The following is a 23,131-nucleotide window of genomic DNA, read 5'->3' as shown; positions in this document are numbered from 1 at the left end:
GGAAGAGCGAGCCAGCCAGCCAGCCTGCTTGGGATACAAATTCCTATTGCGGCTGTACCCAGGGCCCTCCAGGCATGTGTTAAAGCAAGACAAATACCTGGCACATGGTTTGTTTTCACTTTCCCTTCTCCCCAGGCAAGAGGATCTTACAGGCATGGTGCAATAGTTCACGTTAGGAGGATTCAGGACACCTACGTCTACAGCTCTGTGGTATGCCAGTTGCTCCTTGCAAGAGACTTTTCTGTAGCACTGCAATGGGGAGAAAAGTCTGTGCATGGTACTGCCAGCCTCTGTTGGAAACCGAGGTGTTGATGTTAGAACAGCCCTGCGTTTGCTCCTTGCTGCCTTCTCAGTCCTGAGCTCTTTAGGATGTCCTCAGCCCTCACTGACCTTTTTCAGGGGGTTACAGAAGTGAGAAATGTTTTCCTTTTAAAAGCAAGGCCTGAGGTTCTCACCTAGTTGTGTGACCTTGGGAGCTGAAGCTTTAAGGAGTGGAGAGAAGAAAAAGAAGCAGACGTTTTGGGGCTTGCGGTGGAGTCAGGAGAGCTGGTTGTGGAGCACACGGTGCAATTTGGAGATGCAGACCCATGGGAGTGGGCTCCGGCTGCTGTGCTGGGTCCAAGGCAGGCAGGTAGGTGGCCTCTCCCTGCAGTTGGGACTGCTGTGCTGGTGCTGCTGCCCCATGGCCCTGGCTGGCAGCCAGGCACCCCTGCGCCTTTGCAGGATAAAAGCTTTCCTGTGGATGGCACTTTTCCCAGGGCCCTCTCTAAGTCGTCCTTCACATCCTCTGGTTTCATGTGAGACACCAACTCTTCCTTTGACTTGGTCCCAGGAGACTCTCGGGGAGCTCAGCAGATGGAGATGTGGTTTTTCATCCTGCAGAGAAAGCAGCTCACCCTGCTCCCCTCCTGGGGCAGTAGACTGGGTGCTTTGCCCTGCCAGGGTAACAGCGCCTTTCATGCTGTCGTCTTGTTTCAGGCCAGCAAAGATGCTGCTGTAGATGACTGACTCGCTCGTGCCTCATGCTATGGCTCTACATGGCCTCTGCAGGACTAGAACGTGCTAATCTGGGCCCCAAACAGGAGAATAGCATCAGACTCGAGTCAGGCGCCCTTCCGGCAGGGCGAGTTCAGCTGCGCCGGGCCTGGCACCTCGCTCAGCAGCAGGCGAAACCCGTCTGGAATTTAGAGAAGTATGTGAATGCTTTCCAGGATCGCAGCCTGCTGCCCTCAGGGATACCTCTGCAGCAATCCTGCTTCTTGTGTCCACCGTCACTATGCCACACACACACTGGTGAAGACGCCCTCCCGAGCCTGCCCTTGGCCCAGCCCTGCCTGGACCTGAGTGGGAGCGTTCTGCTCTACCGACGCTCCTGCCTAAGACCCAAGCCCTACGGGTTTCCTTTCCGAAGCCCTTTGGACACTGGCTCTGCCACAGGAAGGGTGATGTCTTCCTTGCTGATGGAGCCCTGCCTGCTGCCTGCGCTGGCAGAGGAGCACTCTGGGACTGGGGTAAAAGGCTCTGCCCTCAGCTCAGGTCGGCAGGCTTCCAGCTCCTATAGACCAGTGCTCAATAACAACTCCTTCCTACGGCCGAGCAGTGCTAAAGTGCCTTTGCTGCAGTCACCGGAAATCAAGAAGGTGAAAAACACCCACAGCTTCCCTACCGCCTCATGGCCGCACTCCAGGGATGGTGGAGACAGCTCCTCTGGCAGCCTGGTCAATGGAGCAGTGAAAAGCAATGACCTTGTGCTGGAGCAAACTGTGGTCCCCTCCCTGACCCTTGTGCCCAGCAATGCAATTCTCAGGAAGGACCAGTGCTCACAGGCGGATGCTGAGAGGAGAGCGCACAGCTTAAAAGAGAAGGAACCGGAGATCAGCCTCACGGAGGCTGTGCAGCAGCTAGCCAGACAGACTGCCACACACAACGGCTTTGGACGCGAAGTCAAAAGCTCTGGCCTTACGAACATGGGCAGCCTGTCCAACTGGAACAGCAGGTGGGGGCAGCACATCATAGCGCAGCTCACCCCAAAAGAAACCATTGCTCCTCTGAACTTGGAGCTGGGTAGCCATCGCCTTAATGGTAACTCGAGCCTTATAGGCACCGATGGTGCCATCGTCTGCACTAAGCGTATCAGCGTCCATCTCTTGGCCTCACGTGCTGGCTCTCCCGACTGCAACGCCGACTGCAGACTTGTGAGCATGCTGAGCCCGCACAGCGGGGACCGGATGGCAAGAGCAGAGGCTCCGCACCTCGCTGACGTGTCTGAAGTGGCAACTCAGATGTCCACCATCCAACTGGAGAAAGAGGAGAAATGGGCCCAGGCTGTGCTCCTGGGAAAGCATGAGTAAGTAGAGCCAGGAGGAGGAGGGAGGCTGTGGCAGGCTGGGCTGGGCCGGCTGTTGCATCTGTGTATGTTGGGAGAGGATGCACTGTGGGCACTACGGGGATGGCGTAAGGATAACCATGGGCTGCATCCCTGAGCAAAATCCATCTGTGGCATCCTGGTGTGGGGGGAGCCTTCTCGCCACCCTCAGCTTGATGCATGTGCTTAGGGTGTCTCTGAGCCCTTCCATCTTTTCCTTCAGCCACAGCGTGGAATTGCCATGTGGCATTTCTGGCTCACTCCCCACACAGTCACAGGGCCCTGCCTACTGTGACAGGCTCTGCATGTATGTTGGGTGAAGCCTCCTGTCGAGCCAGGTCCAGCAAGGCTTTCCTGGGCAGAGACATGGCTTCCTAAAGGAATGCAAAGCTGAGGCAGGACAGGGAGGGTGCAAGGACACGGAGCTCCTGCTCTCCTTCTGGGAGGGGGTGTCCTTGTGCCTCTTTCTTTCTGGCTGCTCTGGAAAATATTCTCTCTCAGGGTGCCCTGGGGCCTCTCCATCTTGCTCGCTTGGGATGAGAGCTTGTACATCAGCAGTGGGGAGGGCAGTGCTGTCACTCCCCTGCCACATTCTCTCATGCTGCCTCATGGGCTTCTGGTCTTTTGGCCCCAGAAAGCCCATGCCACTCCTTCTGATGTGATGTCCCTTTGTCCTAGTGTCACTGCTGAGCAGTCGCTGCTGGAGCAGAGCCATCCCCAGGATGAAGCGGAGGAAGAACTTCCTGATGGCCTGGATGAGAGCTGCAGTCGGGAGGAGGATGAGGACAGTGAGTGCTGGTTCCCTGGGGAGGGCTGTGCTCTGTGCCTCAAGGTGGGGAGTGTGGGGGCCGTCTGGGAGCTGGGGGTGAGCACAGCTGCCCTCCTGTCTTACATTCATGCTGTCATTTCAGGATGACCTAGAGATTGTGCTGAACCCAAAAGCAATGTAGCAGCATGGGTTCCTCTGGGGAGCACGCTAGGGTTCACCACTACCCTCCAAAACTTAGCCGCTATCTCCTCTCTGTGCAGGGCTGTCAGCTCCACTCCTGCCCTGCCTTTTATGCCACCAATTAGTGGGCACAACCCAGGATCCAAGGATTTGGGGCAGCTGGGAAGGGTCTGTCCCCTGGAGCATTTGTTTTTTCTCTTCCCTTCCTAACTCTGTGTGCATTCACTCCCCACGGAGACAAAACTTGAGTCTGTCCCCTCCTGCAGGTGACTCGGATGCTTCTTCTGTCGCTGGTGTGTCATTCAGTGGCTCCATGGCTCTTGTATCCAGGTTAGTAGCTGTAAATAATAAATTGAACTTGGCATCTTTGTCCAGACTTGTCCGTCTTTGCCCTCCCTGGTGATAGAGGAGAGTTGTAGTGTGTGGGGGAATGAAGTGAAAGTAGCAACAGGCTTCCCAAGCAAAATGAGCTTCCTTGCTACACTGCAGACCAAAGCTACCTCTCCTGCTACAGACAGTAGCCTGCAAAGTGCTGATGGTGCATCTACCACAGCAAAACAGGGGTCTTGATTTCACTGCCACTTCCAGTTTCTGGGTTAAGTTTAACCGGATTAAACTGTGCTCTTGCAGTGTTGCTGCCTTGCAGATGAAGCAGAGTGGAGGTGTCCTGGGCCAGAGATTGCAAAAGCTCCTTGGGGTCTTGTGTCTCAGCACTGCATCCTAGAAAAAAATCCTGGAGCCTGGGTTTTTCTTTAGATTTTGGAAGGAGGTTTCTCTGGTGAGGATTGGTCAGCCTGTGGTCATCTGAGCCCTGACTCTGTGACTCCTGGCAGACCTTTGTGGGACCTGTTCTTCCAACAATGGGAGTTGGTCCTTGCAGCTGTGCTGCCCATGGCACCAGGGCTGCCTTGGGCTTTGCTGACAACTTGCTGATTTCCATCATGCCATAACTCACTTGGGAGATGAGGAAGGCTTCCTGCAAGCAAATGTTGAACCTCAAGGTGCTGCAGGGCTCTGGGTATGCATACATGGTTGTGAAAGTCCTGCAGAGGTGACATAAATTGGACCAGCAGCTGTTTCTGGCAGGACGTGGCTGGTTGGTCTGTGGTGGCAGATGGGGGAGAAGCAGCGCTTGGGCCAAATGCCTTCTGTGGCAGGGACAGGGGGGATGTTGGCCACTTCTCTGTGCATGCTGTGTGCTGGGCTAGCCTCAAAGCCTTTGCAGCTGTCTCCTGCCTTCAGTCTGTTGCGGGCAAAACCAGTTTTGTGCCAGGGAATGTTAATCAACATAATCTATTGCCAATGAACAAACTTTTAATTACCAATTCTGGTATTGAAAAAAAATACATACAAGGATGTAGGGAAAACGCCTCTTCTTCCCCTGTCCCGGTCTCCAATCCCCCTGCTGCAGCTACACTCAGTCCCTTCAGCAAGGCAAGGGGTGGCCTGGGAGATTGGGGTCAATGTGTTGTGATTCCTTTTCTTTTGCTGCTCTTTGTTCCTTGGTGGATTTCTCTGGTGTGGCTTCTTCCACTGGCTGCAGTGGCTTGTATTTGAATATATGTTCATTATAAACTCTGTTCGCATCATCACAACCTTAATAGATATGTTATAAATTCTACCCTTCCTCCCAGGTGTTAGGGATTGCTGTGGTAAGAAGGTGTACAGTCTGTAAAACTCCAGCCCTCTTCTCTGCAACACACCAAAACCAAGAGGGTTACAGCAGCTGAATCATATATGCATTACAACCTCCACCCCTTGTTCCTGTGGACTAGATTATAGGGTTTGTCATGTGACAAACTCCACCCCTTGCCCCAGTAAAACACAAAACCAGTGGGGGTTACAACACTTGGCACGTGCATTCATTGCAAGCTCACCCCCTTGTCACTGCAGACTGGGTTACTGACCTTAGTGCCCATTGCTTACACCACGTTGCGATGATGCAAATTCCCAATACCAGGATCAAGGCTCCCTCCGGCTTCCCCCTGTCCTACTTTTCACTGTTAGCCAACTGCCTACTGCTTCATCTCTCCTAGGAACTGCATTGAGGGCCTGGACCAGCCTGCTGAGGCTCAGGAGAAAGTGCTCAAACCAGCTCTTGTCTGCAGTTTATTCCCTAATGTGCCTCCAACCATCTACTTCAGTACTCGGGATGAGAGAGGTGAGCTGGGGTCTGTTGCCATGCAGGGTGAGAGTGGCCAGCCCATTATTAGCAAGCAGCGGTGCCAGCGCACAGCCAGGAGCTGGCCGGCGGTGGCTCCCTTTCACCCTTCCCGTGATGAGACCCAGCACTGCTGTGAGATCCAAAGGGCTGGAGTAAAATGGTGGCTGCTCCCACAGCCTGGAGCATGAGTCAGGCTGCCACCAAATGTCCCAGTGTCCTGAATCTCCCCCAGCCGCAGAATCTTCTGCTCCATGCTAGTTCTGCAAAGGGGGCTACGCACCCTCCTCTGCAGGCCTGGTACCTGTGCAGCAAACCATAAGAATTTCTCTGTGTGCAGCTGTAGAAAATCTGGGTATTGTGTTTGTTTTCATTCTGTCCTTATCTTTTTGCCTTCCTAGTGGAAAAGCTGCCTTGGGAGCAGAGGAAGCTGCTGCGATGGAAAATGTGCACAGTCACGCCAAACATAGTGAAGCAAACCGTTGGCAGGTCCCACTTCAGAGTCAGCAAAAGTAAGTTGTGGGAGGCTGTTAGCATCCAACACATCATTTCCTCCCTCGCCTCCAGCCCATGGGCATGAGAAGGCAGACCGCTTGAGAAGAGCAGAGCAGGAGCGATACAGGCTTGGCACTGCAGGATGCTGGGTTCCCATTTCTGCCTGTCTGACTTGCAATATCCAAGTTCTGTGGGTCCTGACAGGGCCTGATCTCCCTCTTGGCTTGTCTCTGGCATAGGCCGCAAGGACTTACTCCTGGGTTGTCAGGGGCTAAGGCAGTGTGTGGGTCAGCAGAGCTGTGCTCCGGCTTGTTTGAGCGGTGCCTCTAGATGGTGCTGCCACTCTGAGGCTGGCACTCATCTGGTGCCAACCCCAGCGCCGCTGTTCCTTGTCTGCATGTGCTGAGGAAGAAGCCATCCTCTCTGACCATAGCCAGAGAGTTCTTAGCATTGGGATCTTGTTGCTGCGTAGGAGATGTGTAGGAGAGAGCTGGGGCTGGGGAAGCACTGAGCATTTGCAGCTAAGATCCACACCCTGGAGTGTGATCTCCCAGCAGTACTCCTGCTTGTATCAGGAGACCTCTGCGCAGACAATTTGGGGGCTATAGTGGGACACACAGGGCAGAGCAAGACCTAGGAAGTCTTGCAATCCTACATGTCCATCTGCAGTGCAGTGCCAATTAGCCAACTGCTTCATTCACCTGCTGTAAAGCAGGGAAGTCAGGGTGCTGGGGGATTAAAGCCATTCCTTTGACCCTGTGTCTGCCCAGATCCCCACAACAATCATGTTTGCAAGGATATGACCCACCTGGTTAACTGGATCCCACTCATAGCCCTTGGTTTGGCAGCCTTGCAGTAGCCAGTATGAGTGCTTTGTGCTATTGCTGTGCAGCATCCCTGCCACACTTCTGCTAGCCCCAGGAGATGGGGTGCTGGTGGGTTGAGAGGGTGTTGTGGGTGTCAGGGTACTCAGTCATGGATTTCTCTGTTTTTCCTGCAGAAAGCAATGACTGGCTGGGTTGCTGGGGCCACCACATGAAATCCCCCAGCTTCAGAGCTATCAGGGAGCACCAGAAGGTAGGAGATGTTTTGGGCTGACCTCCTTCACGTGCATGGAGAGCATGTTGGGAGCAGTTTGGGTGCCCCTCTTTTCAGGGCCAGGTGTTTGTTGTGCAGGCTGTCCCTGCAGTGTCCCTTCCAGACCATGGCAGCTGGCATTCCTGTGCTGGCAGATGAACCCAAGAGACAGACACAGCTGGGTGAGAATCCCCACTGTGAGGGTGGTTCTTGTACAGATTGAGGCTGTAGCCAAGCTGTGTTCCCTTGTGAGCTCATCTAAATTCAGTCATTGTTGCTTAAAGCAGTCCTTCCTCTGGCAGAACTGAGTGGTAGGGCCAGTGCGCTCCCTGCCAGCGCAGCCAGAGGGGATGTACCTAACTCAGATCACAAAAGGGTCAGGAGTGGCCCATGGCTTGGGGAGCGTGTGAGGAACCAGAGGTTTGATATCTATCACACACATATATTTGTTCTGGAGAGCTGTCATGCTCCAAACTGCTTGGTTTTGAGGCAGCATCCAGGTTTGGAAGCTAGCAGCCTCTAGTCGTGTTCCTGTCCTGCTGTGGGGTCTTTCTGTCCCCAGAGCTTATGTTGCATGGGCAGGACTCTGGCATACAGTTTAGAAGCAAGAGAGAAACCACTGGGGTGGAGGATACTGCCAGAGGAAGCTCAAAGGCTGGGGGTTAGTGCTCTGCAGCTGTTCAGACATCAGAAGGGATGAGGTGGCAGCTGCTGGCTTTGTAGCTGGTGTGGGTCACCGTGTGGGTGTTTATCCCTGCAAAGCTTCAGGAGCAGGTGGGTCCTATCTTGATGCAATCCTGGGAGGGGAGCAAAGAGCATTACCCTGCACTGTGTTCAGAAAGGGTGTATCCTCTGGCCAGGGAGCAGCAAGGGATGGGCAGGGAGATCTCACAGCATCTGGGTTCCTTTCCAGCTAAACCACTTCCCCGGTTCATTTCAAATTGGGAGAAAGGACCGTCTGTGGCGCAACCTGTTGAAGATGCAGGCTCGCTGTGGGAAGAAGGAGTTTAACTTCTTCCCCCAGTCCTTCATCCTGCCCCAGGACATCAAATTACTCAGGAAAGCATGGGAGGAAGGAGCTAGCCACCAGAAATGGATTGTGAAACCAGTGAGTGCAAAGCAGAGCTCAATTCTCTGTCCCATTGTAGCTGTAGGGAGAAGATCTGATCCCTTCTTGTTGGTGTTTTGCAGCCAGCATCAGCAAGAGGCATTGGTATCCAGGTCATCCACAAATGGAGCCAGCTCCCCAAAAGGAGACCGCTGCTGGTACAGAGGTGAGCGAGTGTCATGGTTTAACCCCAGCCAGCGACTAAGCACCATGCAGCCACTCACTCACTTTCCCCCCACCCAGTGGGATGCGAGAGAGAATCGGGGAAAAAAAGTAAAACTCATGGGTTGAGATAAGAACAGGTTAATAGGACAGGAAGGAAAAAAAAAATAATAACAATAATAAAATGACAATAATAATAATAAAAGAATTGGAATATACAAAACAAGTGATGCACAATGCAATTGCTCATGACTCAATGACCGATGCCCAGTTAGTTCCCGAGCAGCGATCCCCCCAGGCCAACTCCCCCCAGTTTATATAGTAGGCATGACGTCACATGGTACGCAATACCCCTTTTGGCCAGTTTGGGTCAGCTGTCCTGGCTGTGTCCCCTCCCAACTTCTTGTGCCTCTCCAGCCTTCTTGCTGGCTGGGCATGAGAAGCTTGACTTAGTCTAAACATTACTTGGCAGCAAATGAAAACATCAGCATTATCAACATTCTTCTCCTACCAAACTCAAAAACATAGCACTATACCAGCTACTAGGAAGACAATTAACTCTATCCCAGCTGAAACCAGGACAGTGAGGGAAAGCAAGGTTGACACATAGCCTGGGACCTCCTAGCGTCTCTGGCCAGATATGGGCCGCTGCCACTGTGTGGCAGAGCAGAAGCACCTGATTTTCATCTGGAAACTTCTCGACTGCCTGGTTGTAATACTGCTGCTGGAAGTCTGGCTCTGTCAGCTGCGGCTGGGCTTATCAGAGTGCTGCTGTCTCTGCGTAGATTTTTGAGGTCTTGGGTACAAACTGGCTCCATGGGCTTTCTGGAGCTTCTGTCTGTCAGGTGATCAGCTTCAGCTCTGCTGTGATCCTGCTCCCACTGCTTTGTACTCTGGGGTTTGACATCTCTGGAGGCAAACAAACCTTATCCAGTGCCCACAAGCACAGTCGGAAGAGAAGTCCCAGGGAAGAGGTGGCAATTGTCAAAGATTTGTTCTTATCCAAGTTGGAATGAGTCAGTGTGTGTGGCCTCTGTGTGTGTGGATGTTGGTCAAAGGATTTTCTTGAAATAACAGGATTTTCAGAATCTCCTTTTCCTTTTGCAGAAAAATGGAATAGCTTATCTTGGTTTGAGGCTGCTTTCTGGGAAAGTTCTTGTGAGGGCAGGAAAACTGTCTGGTGTTTGGCAGACAGGGAACTGCTGTGTTGGCTTGTCTGTTCTCCCTGTCCGCTTCCCGTGCAAAGTGATAAGCTTTCCTACGGAAAATCATGAACTTCTGGGGCAAATAATAAATGATTTGGATGAAAATTTCCAACTGTTTCTGCTCACTGAACCAAACCATCTGTGGCCCACTGCATGTCTTAGATGTTCCTGAATATTGTGATCAGTCTTGTGGGTGTAGAAAAGCTACTGTGCTTTAGAGCCAGGGAAAATCTCTTCAAAATGGAACTGAGCAGAGGGGTATACTGCTCATGTGCTGCAGGATCTTCCTGTGCATGGGAGAGCTTTTTTCTCTCTCATTTTTACTGTGATGCATTTAACTTGGAAATGCTGTGCCAAAGGGCTTCTGCCTTGATGCCTGGTTTTGCCAAGTCTTCTGAGGTGGGGGCTAAAGATGTTCCTGCACATGGAAATCATAACCCTTCCCCGGTCCTTGCTTCCCTCTGCAGATATCTGCACAAACCCTACCTCATTGGCGGGAAGAAGTTTGACCTGAGGATCTACGTTTACGTCACTTGCTACGACCCCCTCAGGGTCTACCTGTTCAAGGATGGATTAGTTCGCTTTGCTAGCTGCAAGTAGGTTGTACAGGAGAGCAGTGCTGGGGGGGCGACCTCAGCGCTGAGGCATGTGTGACTGTGGTACCGGCCTCGGCTGGGGCAGGAGGGTGTCGTCCTGTATACAGTGATGCTTAAAGCTGTAGTTTGCTTGCTTAAGAAGCAGTCTGGAAACACATGGGGTCACTGCAGGTGGCAGTGTTGAAAGGGAATCTGAGACGATGCTTTGTTCATCTGCGCTTCCCAAGGCAAGATCAGCTCAGTGTAAAGCAGTTCTTGAAATATGCTGTCTGTGCTTCATACTGCATAAGAGCTGGCATACCAGAAACTGAGATGTTTCTTCCAGTTTTGGCTGTATTGCCTCGGACTGCTGCAGTTCCATCAGTGCTTTTGCTCACCGATGCTCTGGTCTTTTCTTAAGGACATGCTGTGAGGGTGGGATTGCATCTCACTGCCCCAAGGCAGCTTGCTCTGTGTCTCATGCTTTGTCCCATCAGCTCTGGGCCCATGGGGACAGAGAGCTCCAGGCAGCCTGGGAAAGGGAGGCAGCAGGGCTGGTGGATGGCCAAGAGTGGTCTGAGATGAGAACAGAGTTTCTGTCTGCCCCATGGGCCTGGGGGCAGCCAGTTCAAGCTGACTGCTTGTGCTCCTATTGTCTCATCCAGGTATTCCTCCTCAATGAAGAGCCTCAGCAACAAGTTCGTGCACTTGACCAACTACAGCGTGAACAAGAAGAACACGGAGTACAAGTCCAACTCGGATGAGACTGCTTGTCAGGGACACAAATGGTAGGTGCTGTTTTTAGGGCAGTTATTCTATTCCCTGTTAAGTCAGTCTTTTCAGTATTCCAACCCAAAACTTGAAGGTGCTTCCTGTATTGTCTGCTCCCTCTTGGGGAAACTGGAGAAGCAGAGTGATTTTAGCATGGGTTAGTGTCGATGGAATCTTGGCAGTCTCCCTGGCTTGTGACTCATCCTGGCTGCTGCTGCTTGGGCTGTGGTTGCCGTTCATCCCGCCTGTGTCTGTGCTGTTCCCTGCTTCCAAAGCTGCTCTTATCTGTGCTCATTCATCCCCTTGCCCTGTTGCAGGGGCAATGGGATGTGGTTAAAGCAGAATCTGATTTTTTGCTGTTAGAACTTGAATGGGTAATTGTGATGCTTAAATTGGCTAGATGGGAGCTTCTGCCCATCTCACTCTTGACTTCCCTATGGAGGCAGAGAAAGGGACAGTCCTGGTGCATAACTGATAATTTGTGTGTTAGTGTGAATAGGAGCAGCGGTGCCATTTCTAGGCATTTGGGAGGTGGGCTGCAGTCTTGCAGGAGTTCCTGTTCTCTGCTGTTCCATGGGTGGACTGATCCAAGGCCCCAGGCACTTGTCTCTGATTCCATAGCTGTGTTTGAACTCTTTTAAAAATAGTGCAGGATAGAGTTCTCAATTCATGGGTCTGGGCAGGGCTACTTCACTTCAAAGGGAGCTGCAGAAGGTGGTTTGCTGTGGTAGGATTGCTTTCTCAAACACGGACCTGCTGCACAGTGGTTTGTTCCTCTACTGGGACTTTGAGAAGGGGCTGCTGTCCCCCAGCAGTTGAAATCCCATGGGGGTGGGATTGTGTGGGTTTTTGGTACCGCCATGCAAGTCAAAGCTGGCTGCTCCCACGTTAAAGATGAGAGTGGCTGTAATCTGCTCCATCTCTTGTATGCAGGAAGCATGACCTTTGGATTCCTGGACATTAGCCACACAGTCACTTGAGCAATATCTGAGCATCCTTGGCTTAGTGTCAGGGTAGCTTGCAACGCTCAGTGTGGTGTGGGAAACTCCTATAAAAGCAAAGATGCTCCCCCCTACCATCTTGTTCTCCATGTTTTAAAAAAAATTTTCTCCGCACCCGAAGCCTTGGTGAAATGGCTCTAGCTAAAAGATTTACGGGGGTCTTGCTGGATTCTTGCTGAGCTGCTTTGTAGTGCTGCGGGGGAAGGCCTGCAGGAAGGGGAGGTTTGCTGAGGACACCGAGGGGGAGGGAAGAGAAGATCTGGGCCTGACTTACCTTGCTCATGTGCTAATTTGGGACTTACTACTCCAGTGCTGGGACAAGTCTATGACAGATTTATGTTCCTAGTAGCTGGGCCTACAAGACCAGCGGCCAGGCTGCGGAGGGCAGCGACCAGGAGCTGAGGGGTTTGAGGATGGCAGAAGGGTGGCCGTGCCAGGGAAGAGCTTTGTCAAGGCTCTCCTCTGCTGCTTTGACTCCCCTTGCAGGGCTGGGCAGCAAGAGGCTACAGAGCTACCTCCTTTGCTTTTTCTCTCCCAGGGCACTCAAAGCTCTCTGGAGTTACCTGACCCAGAAGGGAGTTAATAGCGAGGCCATCTGGGAGAAGATTAAAGACATCGTTATCAAAACCATCATTGCGTGAGTCCTGGCGCCCCTTGCTCTGTGCCTGGCTGTGGGGTGCACCCTGGCCCCTTTGGCTCTCCAGTCCCCTGTCAGCCCAGTGCTTTTGCTCTTAATCTAAATGCTACCACTTCTTTTGGCTTCAGTATTTCTCTCTGGATCCTTCCTTTCATACTGTTACTTATGCTCATGCTGCAGTAGCTGCAATGGGTAAATAGACCTTACATTTCCTGGGTCTGCCTGCAGTGCAGGGGAGGAGGTCAGGAGGCTGCGGTGTACCCAATACTCTGCACAGCTTGCCACCCACTTCCCTGCTTGGCCAGGGTGCCTGAGAAGAAAGGTCCCCTGGTGCAGGATGGATCTTGTGTTCAGAGGCAGATCCTGCCTGACAGAGCAGGGATGCTCAGGATGCAATGCTGGATCCATACGCAGTGCAGCAGCAGCAGCTCACAGGCCTGAGTTGGTCTCTCAGCCCACCCGCTCCCACAGCATGTGGCTGCATACGCTCTTAGAACTGGCAGCATGTGCCTTGAACAGCCAGAGCTCTGCTGTCTGACTGTTGGAAACAAGCATTTTTTTCCTTGGCTTGCAGATCTGAGCCCTACGTGAACAGCCTGGTGAAGATGTACGTGCGGCGGCCGTATTGTTGCCATGAGCTGTTTGGGTTTGATATCATGCTGGATGAAAACCTCAAGCCCTGGATCTTAGAGGTCAACATTTCCCCAAGGTAAAGCAGATTCTGAGCCACAACAGAGTGGATAATGGCCTTTCTTTTACCACAAAGTGAATTTGGCTTGTGATGTCCCCTCCACCCTGTGCTGAAAGACTGTGGGCTTTGAAGCCTCCCTCTCCAGATTGCAGGAATCAAAGTCCTCCCTGTCTGCGAAAGCAACATCTATCGGCAGCTCAGAAAGCTTCACTGGGCATGCTCCAGCTAGAGCCAGGGAAGAGTATGTTAAAAAAGGAAGGCCAAGGAGGGATGTGTCATATAGGGAACGGGTAATGGCAGAGATTTCTTCTTTGCGTGGGCAGAAGTGATCTGCAGCTCCACTGCCTTGTGCACTGTTGCTTGCTTGCTGACAGCTCCCGGCCGCGCGGTGTTGGCTGTGCAGGCAGGGCTGGGAGCTGCAGTGTACCTCAGTACAGCCTCTCCTGCCTGCAAGAGTGGATGGGCATGAGCTGGACACAGAGCTGTGGTCCCACACAGGGCTCTGGGGATGGGTTTGCTGGTTTCCGGCAAATCTGGGAAGAGGTGGAGAAATTAACTGTTTCTGGTGGGGAGCCCCTATTCAAAGAGCTGTTGTCAGGATTTTTCTCTCAATGTCTCCTGGCTGTCTGTGATGAGGTGAGGGACAGTCTGGGTTTTGTATCCTGGTCAGTATTAACCCGGGGAGTGATCTAGAGGCTGTGAGGCTCAGCACCTCTATTCTAGCACTCAGTGATGCTTCTTCCCCACAGCCTCCACTCCAACTCCCCACTGGACGTGAGCATCAAGGGCCAGATGATCCGGGACCTCCTCAACCTCGCTGGCTTTGTTCTGCCCAGCACGGACAGCATGGTCTCAAGGCCACAGACAAGAAGTGGCTCTACCTGCAGGTCAGCCCCCTTCTCTGTCAGAGGCAGGCTTTTCTCTTGGGGGATTTCATCTGGGGGCTGCTTGCAGCCTGGCAAACGCTAGTTCCTATGCTGTTGAGAGCCTGTGCTTGCTGGTCCTTCAGCTATGGGTCTGAGGGACTTGCATCATTGCTTGGGTATCTGGTTCCTGCAGTCTCTTCAAGGCAGAAGGATTTATGCCCTCTCTGCAAGTCCATAGTTGGAAGTGAGGCCAGCATAATTTGTGCTTGCTCTGCAGTTAGTCGAGTTGTGCTCTCTCCTCTTCCCCCCTGCCAGAACTAACGCAATGCTGAGCCTCACTGCCTCTCCGTTTGCTTGGAGGGCTGGCTGGCTGTGTTGGGTCTGGATCCGCTTACCCTCTACCCCAGGGCTGACATGCTGCTGCCTTGAGCAAGAAGAGCACCTGTTATTTTGCAAAGGCTGGAGTGATCTGTTCCTTAGGCAGCACTCCAGGTGTCAAAGGCTGTAGACCTATGGGTTGGGGTATGCACAGCCTTACCTTGCAGCTAACATGACTGTTTCTTGCATAAGGCTAATTCTTGGGCATGTGTCCACCCAGGCCCCTGCTCCTTCTGTGTTTCACCACAGCTTGGACTTATACTGGTTTCAAACCTGACAGTGGGATGAAGCCAGTCCTGTTCCCTGTAGCAGAGTGGCTGCTGGCCGTATGTCACTGAAGGAGCAGCTTGCTGGGATGAGCATCAGCACACCCTGATGTGTGGGCATGCTGAAAAATGGGACTCTTGCCCTCCACCTGCCCTGTGCCTTCAGCGAAGGGAGAAGCTTGGAGCGCGGGCCTGTTCTAGCCGGGGAGCTCTCGCCAGCCAGTCTGCGGCACTTTGATCACACGCTCGTTTGCGGCTTGTGACAGAGGTGCTGAAGGGCAGGTGTCCTCGGAAGGACCTGCAGGGGATTAAGCGGATCCTTAACATGGTTCAGATCATGCATTACCAGAGTTCCTGCATCCAGGGGCAAGCTTGCTTAACCATATCTCCTGCCCTGGAAAGGATATGAAGGGGTTTTTTGCATATGGGCATAATTCCAGTAGATCTATATGTTCCCCAAGCACAATGCAGCGCAGCCTCTAGGCTCTGCTCAGCCTCAAGGCTCTGCTCTCCCTGTTTGGATCTGCACACAACTAATTATTTTTGCAGCAGAAGAACAACTTAGCTGTGTTGATATAAGGGTTACAAGATGTTGGACGAGTATCTCCCAGACTCTGGCATCCCCAAATGGTTCAGTTGGGTGCTTAGGAATAGTTTAGATGGTTGCTGGTCAGATTGTACAAAAGCCAGGATTTCCCATGGCCTGTGGAGCTGGAGCTGAATTCGAGTCTTAAGCAGTCTTGGGTGTTGCAGGAGGAATTTTTTGATCTAAGAGTTCTCTCCTTCCTTGCACAGTACCAGTACTGAGTACTCGTACCCCCAGCCCTGTGGTTGCAGTTAGGAAGCTGCGTTCCAAGTGGGATGTAAACATGAAATCCCACCAGGCTTCAAGTGCTGTGAATCGGGTCATGGTGTGTCTTTGGCCCTCTTGCATCCTATATGGGTGTAAGATGATGGTTCACCTTTTGGTTGAAGGAACACTGAAATGTCTTAGCGAGGAGCTGGCAGGGCCCTCCCTGTTCCCCTGCCCACATCCCTCCTGGGTCCTGTGCTGATGCACAAAGCTGTGGGTGCATCACTGATCTTGGAACTAGTGAAATCCTTGGAGGAAGTGTTCTCTCCTCCATGGCATTTTCCTGAGGGTGTCACTGCTCTCACAGAAGTTGCTGGGAGCAGCTCTGCCATGACAGAACTTTGTCTTCTCTGCCTAAATGCTCTACTGCCTCTTGTGTCCTCAGTCTGGGCAGTGCTTTGAAGGAGAAGCCCAAGGCAGCACCTGAGCATTTCATAGCAGAGAAGATGAAGAAGGCCTATTACTTGACACAGAAGATACCTGACCAGGTATGACACAACCTCCTCTGATACTTGTGCCATCCTGCCAAGCCACTGTCCCAACCAGTCCCACATGTTTTCTCCCATGTTCCTCTCCAGATTGTGCTCCTCTGTGGGGACAGCCAGATGATGGGGAGCACTTGAGCTCCAGTGGGTTACAAAACAGCTGGTCAGAAATAAATTGGATTTGCTTAAGCCACTGCTGCACTGGCTCATCTTTACATTAAAATAGGCATGTGCTGAGGGGCATGTTACTCACCAGTCCCCAAACAGGGTCTGAGCACTGCCTTTTCCTCCTTGTGTCTCTGCGCAGCTCTCATAGCCTTTGCCTGCTGACCCCATGCAGGTTAGCAGGGATGCTTGCCTTGTGTGCCACCTGGCAGCGTCTGTAAGAGAGGTTGGGCTGCAGAATTGGGGCATGTTCTCAGCTCTGTGCAGTGTTGATGTCACCACTGAGCCTAGATTTCTTCATTTTCCACATGGTCTGTGTCCCAAGATCTCAGACACATGGAGACTTCTCCCTGAGAGGGTCTGAGGAGTGGGAAGGTGAGAAGGGGGACCGACAAACTGTAGTTCAGTTCTCCCTGACCCTGCATTGGTCTTATCTGCAGGATTTTTATTCTTCTGTCTTGGACATCCTGACCCCAGATGATGTTCGCATCCTGGTGGAGACAGAGGATGAGTACTCCCGGCGTGGGCAGTTCGAGCGGGTGTTCCCTACCCACATCTCCATGCGGTACCTGCGCTTCTTCGAGCAGCCTCGTTACTTCAACATCCTGGTGACCCAGTGGGAGCTCAAATACTACTTGAATAAACACAAAGGTAACTGCCATCTGAGAGCCTGGCACAGGCACCTGAGTCAGGCAGGCTGCCTGCCGGCAGTCATGGGAGACTTCTGAGCTACGCATGTTGAGGGAGTGCTGCCTGCCTGCACACTAGCCACAGGAAATGTGTTACCCTCCCAGACTGCTTCAAATATCACGAAAAGCTTATTCTGAGTTGATCAGAGGTGCTGACTGTTCTGGTAAACACAGCACCATCACTTCTAGGTGCCCTGGGGCTGAAGCAGGCTGGGCTTCTGCCTTCAGCCTGTAGCTCTGGCCTCTTACTGTGTTCCTCTGCCTTCTTTTGAGGGAGGAATAGCTGGAGTTGCTAGGCTTTGCTCCTTACAGGTGATCTGTGAAGTGAAGGAAAAATTGGGCCTATTCCCTGGTCTCCTGCTGCTTTCTAATTGATGAAAAACTGTCAGCGTGCACACAGAGAAATTTTTTCCTAAACACTAGAAATCTGGCTATGATTTCCACCTTTCCAGGACACAACTCTGTATTTTAATAAAAAACATCCTTTAACGAGGCATAGCTGGGCTGGAGCAATTCCTTCTTACCCAGGGCTGTCTCTATCAGGGCAGCAGTAGAGGCTCTTCAGGAGAGAGAGATCAGTGAGGTCTAGTGTGAGGGGTTAGAGAACATAAAGAGTCTGTGGCTCAGGGCTCTCCATCCAGCATCTGATTATAGCTGGAGAGGCTTCTGCAGGAGCGAGCCCTCCACTGAGATGACTGTATTTGTGCTCCTAGCCTGGCTGTCATGCAGAGGGGAAAAAAAAAAGCTTTTGTCACTTTTCACTGGTATTAGAGCAAATATCAAAGGGGTCAGTAACAGTCTTTCACAGAGAGACACAGTAACCTCATAGCCTTCTCCAGCTGCGCTGTCAGCATGTGTCATCCTTTGCCTCGCTAATACCTTTGCTGGATGCTCTCCTGTCAGCTGGAAGAAAGAACCTGTCATCATCCGCACTGAAGTGCTGCCCTGAACTTTGCTGCTCAGGCCAGGGTCCTGGTTCAGGGAACCACCTTCCCTGAAGCAGCCCAACGAGCAGATTTGCTCTACCCCCTCATTGCTCTTCACCTCTGAGCAAAACCCAACCTCCCCCTGGCCCCTTCCCATTCATGTATGTTCCACGCAGCCCTCCTCTCTCCCCGGCCAGCAAGGTGCAAAGCCCGGGCTGGTGCACAGAGCCAGGGCAGGGCTTCTGAGCTGCCCTGGTCTTCTCAGCCCCCAACACATGGGGTTTTTTTCCAAGGTCCTGGGGCTTGCTGAAAGGTCGCTGAGGAGCAGAGTTTGGACAGCAAGGATTCCTCCTATAGCCAGGGCTGGTATCGTATAGCAAACCACAGTAACCCCAGCTGGATAGCATCAAGTTCCTGGCCATTGCTGTGCTGGTTCTTAAATCTCAAGGCACCTTAGCTTGTGCTATGGCTCTAAGGCCCTTAAAAAAGTAAACAGGAAGAGAGCGGTCCTGGATTTCTCAATATTTCTGGGTTAGCAGGGAGCAGGGAGCTTGGCTGTAGTGGGGACAGCTAGCAGGAGGCCTTGGAGGAAGTGGAGCCTGTTCAGTGCAGTTGGACACATGGCTCTGCTTCAAGGTGACCTCACTGTGCTCTGGAGCAGCACGTCTTGTATGTGGCTGGAGGAACAGTCCCTTCCAGTCACACCACTAGTGAGCTTGGTCTGTGCCAGCCTCACCCTCTGTCAGGGATGGAGACCAGGTCTCAGCCCACATCGAGCTCCGAATGGATCTGTGCAGGGAGAAGGTGATGCGCTGGGATGCTGCAGCCAATCAGTGCCGTGCAAGGTGGAGGTTGCCAGAACTGCCCTCCTCTGGGAAAGGGGCTGGTGACAGCAAAGCTGCTCTACATTTGCACTATAGGAACTTTAACCGGTGCAGCCCAAATCAGGTGCTGCCGTTGGCAGGCACCGGGCTCAGGGGGACAGCCAGTCTTGTCTAATTCGGCAAATCCCGTGTTGCCCCAGTTTCCCTGCTTAGCTGAGCCTGCTGCACGGTGCGTCTGGCTCCCTGGGAGGAAGGTAGGCACTGCAGCAGCCCATGTGTTGGCACTCGCTAGTGTTTGCTCATACAAAGGGTGAATGCCCTTGGTTTACCCCATGTTTGCTGGGGCTCAGGCACGTGTTCAGGTAGTTATTGCATAGTATGTACTGCGCAGTCAGTTCACTTGGTGCAGCATATTTGTGTGCCCCAAGCTGGGAAGGCTTAACTCTCTGCAAACTTGGTTGGTTGTTCTTGCTTCTTGTCTTTTCTGTCAATTCCCAGGTCTGGAGCTACTGAGGAACTGGTGTGTCAAAGGGTACCACACTGGGGCAGGGACGGATTTGACCCAGATGGTGCGTATGGCTATGGGTAAGCTAGGGAAAGGTGGTTGGTTTGCCTGGGAAGAGTTAGGCAGAGAGCCTGCTTGTTCTGCTTCCTGTGGCTCCTGCCCTACCTGTTTGCCCTCTTCTTCCATCTCTAACAAGGCCTCGGGAAGTCTGGAAAAACCCACGCTTCTCTATCTCCCACCAACATGAAGTCCTCCCAGTATATCAGATTTGCAAGTACTTCACATCTGAATATCCTTGGGTGCACTGGGCACAGCCCTACATATTTGGCACCTCGCCTGCCCTTTATTCCCCTCCGCAAGGGAGCCATCTCCGTCTGTCACTCCTGTGCCTTACCAGCAGGCTGATCCAGTGAAAGAAACCCACTCTTTTGACCTCGAGATGCTCTGCTCCCACTTACAGAACAGGGATTCATTAAGCAGAGAGCAAAGACTGCTCTGTTTGCTATTCTGGGAACAGTCTGGTGGCAGTGACGATGCACAGCAGTGTGAGGCAGTTCAAGCTGAAGCGCACTAGGGCAGCCTATGGCAGAGCCCAGCAGGCTTGAGGGATTTTTGCTGCGACTTAAATAGCCATTTGGTTGTCTTTCTCTCCTCCTGCAGTGGTCGTTGCCAAAGTCTTTCTTCCTCCAGAGGAGCAGCGTTCAATCAAATGGCTTCAGCAAACTGGAACTGGGCAGGCTGGGGTGAGTTTGCACTGGCCGTGACGTGCATGGTGTTCAGTGTGGCTTTAGGACTGGTGTCCTGCTGAGAGAGAACTGGCAGCAGGGAAAGCAGCTTTGTTTAAGGGGAGAGAAACAGGTTGGCTTGCAGGCTCTGAAGCCAGCCTCTGCTCTCTGAAGAGCCAACTGGTCGGGCTGGCATGCTGTCTGTGCGACAGGGCATGTCTCCTTGGCACTGTATGCCCAGCTCGGGTGGGAGTAAGGCTCGGAACAGCCGGACTGGGTGATGTTTGGGGTTGTCATGGTCAGGACATGCTGACAAGATGTTCCTCACAGGGACCTGCACCAATTCTGTGGGCTCTGATGTGACCAGCAGTGAGCAGAGGCTCTCAGCTGCAGCAAGGGTCTGGGGGAGCAGGCAGGCCTCTGCCAGCTTCCCCGAGCAAAGCTGGGCTGCAAAATGGGTGCTGCTGGCCCCAACAGCTTCCTTTGGAGAGTTGGAGGACTGGGGTTCGTCTGGGTGAGCCAAAGTGGAGGGAAGGCACACCCCTGGTCTTGGGTGTTAAGGGAAAGGCATCCCTGCTCCTGTGCCCAGGTCAAGATGGAGTTGGGTTTACGTGCAGGCAGGGAGATCAAGCTGTGACCCTGAAGTCCCATCAATGTCTTGGATGTCTGTTGGGGTGAGTGGTGCTGCCTGGGATGGGAAATGGAGTAGGTGAGCCTGGCAGCCCTGTCTGCAAATCTGTGTATAATGCTACTGCAGGTGAATGTTGCACCATGGCCCTTTTGATCCTTTCTCGCTGTTCCTAAGCAGCATGGGGTCTCCTTTCTCCTGCAGCACACTCCTCCCTTCAGCTGATGAAGGCCTCACAAGATGCCTGGAGCCCAGCCCTACTCAGAGCTTACCTCTCAACAAGTGCGCTGATGGAGCCGACCAGAAACCTGCTGGCTGTCTCTCAGACACTGCCCTGGTGATATGACCAGGCAGCTGCTGTCCCTCCCTGGGGACGACCCAACCTACCTCAAAGGAAGAGACAGGAGCTGGCTCCGGAGAGCAAGGACTGTGGGAGCCCTCTGTGCTGCACACTTACTTGTGGGGCTGTTTTTAGAGAGGAATGTTTTACTGGGCAAAGAGGAGAGCTGTTTGACTTCCATTTTTAAAACAGATGGCAAAGCCTGAGGAAGTGGGGTTTGTCTGGCCTTTGTTCTAGGCTGCTCTTAAAGCCTGATGTGGTGGTGGCGGTTTCTTTACTGCGTGGGAGCTGGCTGAGCTTGGAGCCAGCCTGGGTTTCCCATCCCCAACCAGCACAGGCTGAGCCCTTACTTGCCTGTGTCTCTGTGTGCTTGTCCTGAGCCGCTGGGAGCCAAGTCTGCTTCTGCCCTGCTGCAGCCTGGCTCCTGGAGAAAAGTCCCCAGCCACCACCCTGCTCCTCTGGAAGGACGAGGGCATGGGACTTTCAACCGACCCATTTCATCCTTTCTGAACACCTGTGCCAACATCCTGACCTCCCCCAGCCTCAGGGCCTGGGGGAAACTTTGGGCTTGCACATCGCTACTTGAGAGAGACCATGGGTACCAGCGTAGCTCCGATTTGTTGTGGGGACAGTAGGGCTACCAGGGAGGGACCATCTACTCTGGGCTGTCGGCTCTCCCAGGTGACCTGCAGCATGTGTGCAGGGACTGCAGGCTGGTGCTCTTCTCCTGGGCTCTGCTCTCTATTTTCTCATCATTTCTCAAGGATTTCTATTAAAGTTTAGCACTCAGCTGCTCTCCTGGCCTCCATATGCCTCTGTTTCCCTGACCTGTTTGCACCTGCGGGGCAGCTCTGCTCTCCCCATGCTTCACCAGGCTCTGGTACAGGCAGGGTTTGTGCCACCACCCTGCTGTTCCCCTGTCCTTCCCGGAGCTGGGGGTCATTCTTGCAGCCCCATGGCAGGTAAGTGTGCCCCCCTGCGTGGTGGAGCGGGTCCCAGCATAGCTGCTGGGGCCTGGGGTCTGCTTTATGTCCTGGGGACTCTCCCGCAGATCATTAGTCAAGGGGGACAGAGCAGCCCAGCCTTGCAGCAGGGGAAGGAAGGGCTGGGTCCCCTGAGCTCTCCCTTGCTGGTTTTGGGTTATGTTCCCCCAGCCCGGCAGGGGGATGTTGGGCATTTGGGCGGGTTGTTTAGGGCTAGGGGAGGTGCTGAGCCCCATGTGTGGGCCCTGGGGCTTGCAGAAAGCCCTTCCCTCCCCTCTCTTCTCCCCACAGCCCCTTGCTGCCCGGAGCTGGGCCCTGTTTCTCTGGTCTCCTTGGTGACAATCTCATCGCTCCTCGGCTTCTCTCCAGCACCTGAAAATAGCCGCCGCAAGTGGAGATGCCTGCTGCCTTCTCTGCTGCCAGCACCCAGCAGTGGCCAGGCTGGAGCCAGGCTGCCCAGCTCAGCGCAGCTGTAAGGGTCCGGCCCCATCCCACCCCTTGCACCGCTGTGGGGCAAGGGCTGTCCAAGACTGGGGCAGCTGCTGTGTCCTCATGTCACCCCCATCCTGCTGGCCTGGCCCCAGCACCAAGCCCCCTGCCTCATCCCTCCTCTTCCTTCCTGCCATGGGATAGCACCAGAGGACAGGGGCTTTGCTCCTTGCGTCCCGCCGCGGGCCAGGGTCCAGCTGTCCCCCAGCAATCAGCCGGAGCCACTTTGTCCCCTTGGCCTGGCAGCCACCAGCCTGCTCGCCCACGCCCGCTGCTCCCAGGCCGGCACGGCAGCGGGCCAAGGGGTTATTTGAACCTTCCTGAAATAGAAATGGAGCCGGGAGCGGGCGGAGGGCGGGCGAGAGGGGGTGGCCCCGCAGGCGATGAAGGAGGTTCCCTCCATGAGGGCCGGGGATGGCTGAAGAGCAGCAGGACAGCAGGCAGGGCTGGGGCAGCGTCGAGGGCAAAGGGTCCCCAGCTCCGGCTCTGGCTGCTGCTCAGCCCGTGGCTGGATCCAGCCCTCCACCAGCATTCCCGGGGGAGGGGGGGGGAATTGCCGTGCCCCCCACCCGCTCCTGCTGCAGGACGGGCTGGGGGCAGCACCGGGGCGGGCAGGGCAGCATTCTGGCAGGCGCTGAGCACCGCTCCTGGAGGACGGGGGGTCCGCGGAGCGGGGGGGAGAGTTTTTCTGGCCCCAGCCACCTCTCTCCATCACCCCCTCCCTCGCGTCCCCAGCGCCAGCGCTGTCCCCGGGGCCACGGCCATCCCCTCCAGCCCGGTGCTGCGGTGTCGCGGGGTGGCGCAGCGGCTGC

The 23,131-nt window shown here is 53.7% G+C and overlaps 1 protein-coding gene across 1 annotated transcript; it reads left to right on the top strand.

The window, feature by feature from the left end:
- Window positions 1–393: 393 nt before the first annotated feature.
- TTLL4 (tubulin tyrosine ligase-like family, member 4) lies at window positions 394–21,276 on the top strand. The gene is made up of 19 exons (XM_010568159.1): window positions 394–631; window positions 979–2,347; window positions 3,044–3,153; window positions 3,581–3,644; window positions 5,351–5,475; window positions 5,877–5,987; window positions 6,971–7,047; window positions 7,961–8,155; window positions 8,239–8,321; window positions 9,990–10,118; window positions 10,763–10,885; window positions 12,408–12,506; window positions 13,081–13,215; window positions 13,947–14,084; window positions 15,946–16,048; window positions 16,651–16,861; window positions 19,148–19,218; window positions 19,815–19,897; window positions 20,712–21,276. Exons 2-19 carry the CDS (start codon window positions 1,023–1,025, stop codon window positions 20,851–20,853), a joined length of 3,324 nt encoding a protein of 1,107 aa, XP_010566461.1. The 5' UTR covers window positions 394–631; window positions 979–1,022; the 3' UTR covers window positions 20,854–21,276.
- Window positions 21,277–23,131: the final 1,855 nt, after the last annotated feature.

The sequence above is a fragment of the Haliaeetus leucocephalus genome, unplaced genomic scaffold (genome assembly GCF_000737465.1).
Source record: "Haliaeetus leucocephalus isolate CR32 unplaced genomic scaffold, Haliaeetus_leucocephalus-4.0 Scaffold1, whole genome shotgun sequence".
NCBI classification, from domain to species: domain Eukaryota; kingdom Metazoa; phylum Chordata; class Aves; order Accipitriformes; family Accipitridae; genus Haliaeetus; species Haliaeetus leucocephalus.
Note: the sequence above shows the minus strand (reverse complement) of the source record. Positions and strands in the feature narration are given on the sequence as shown.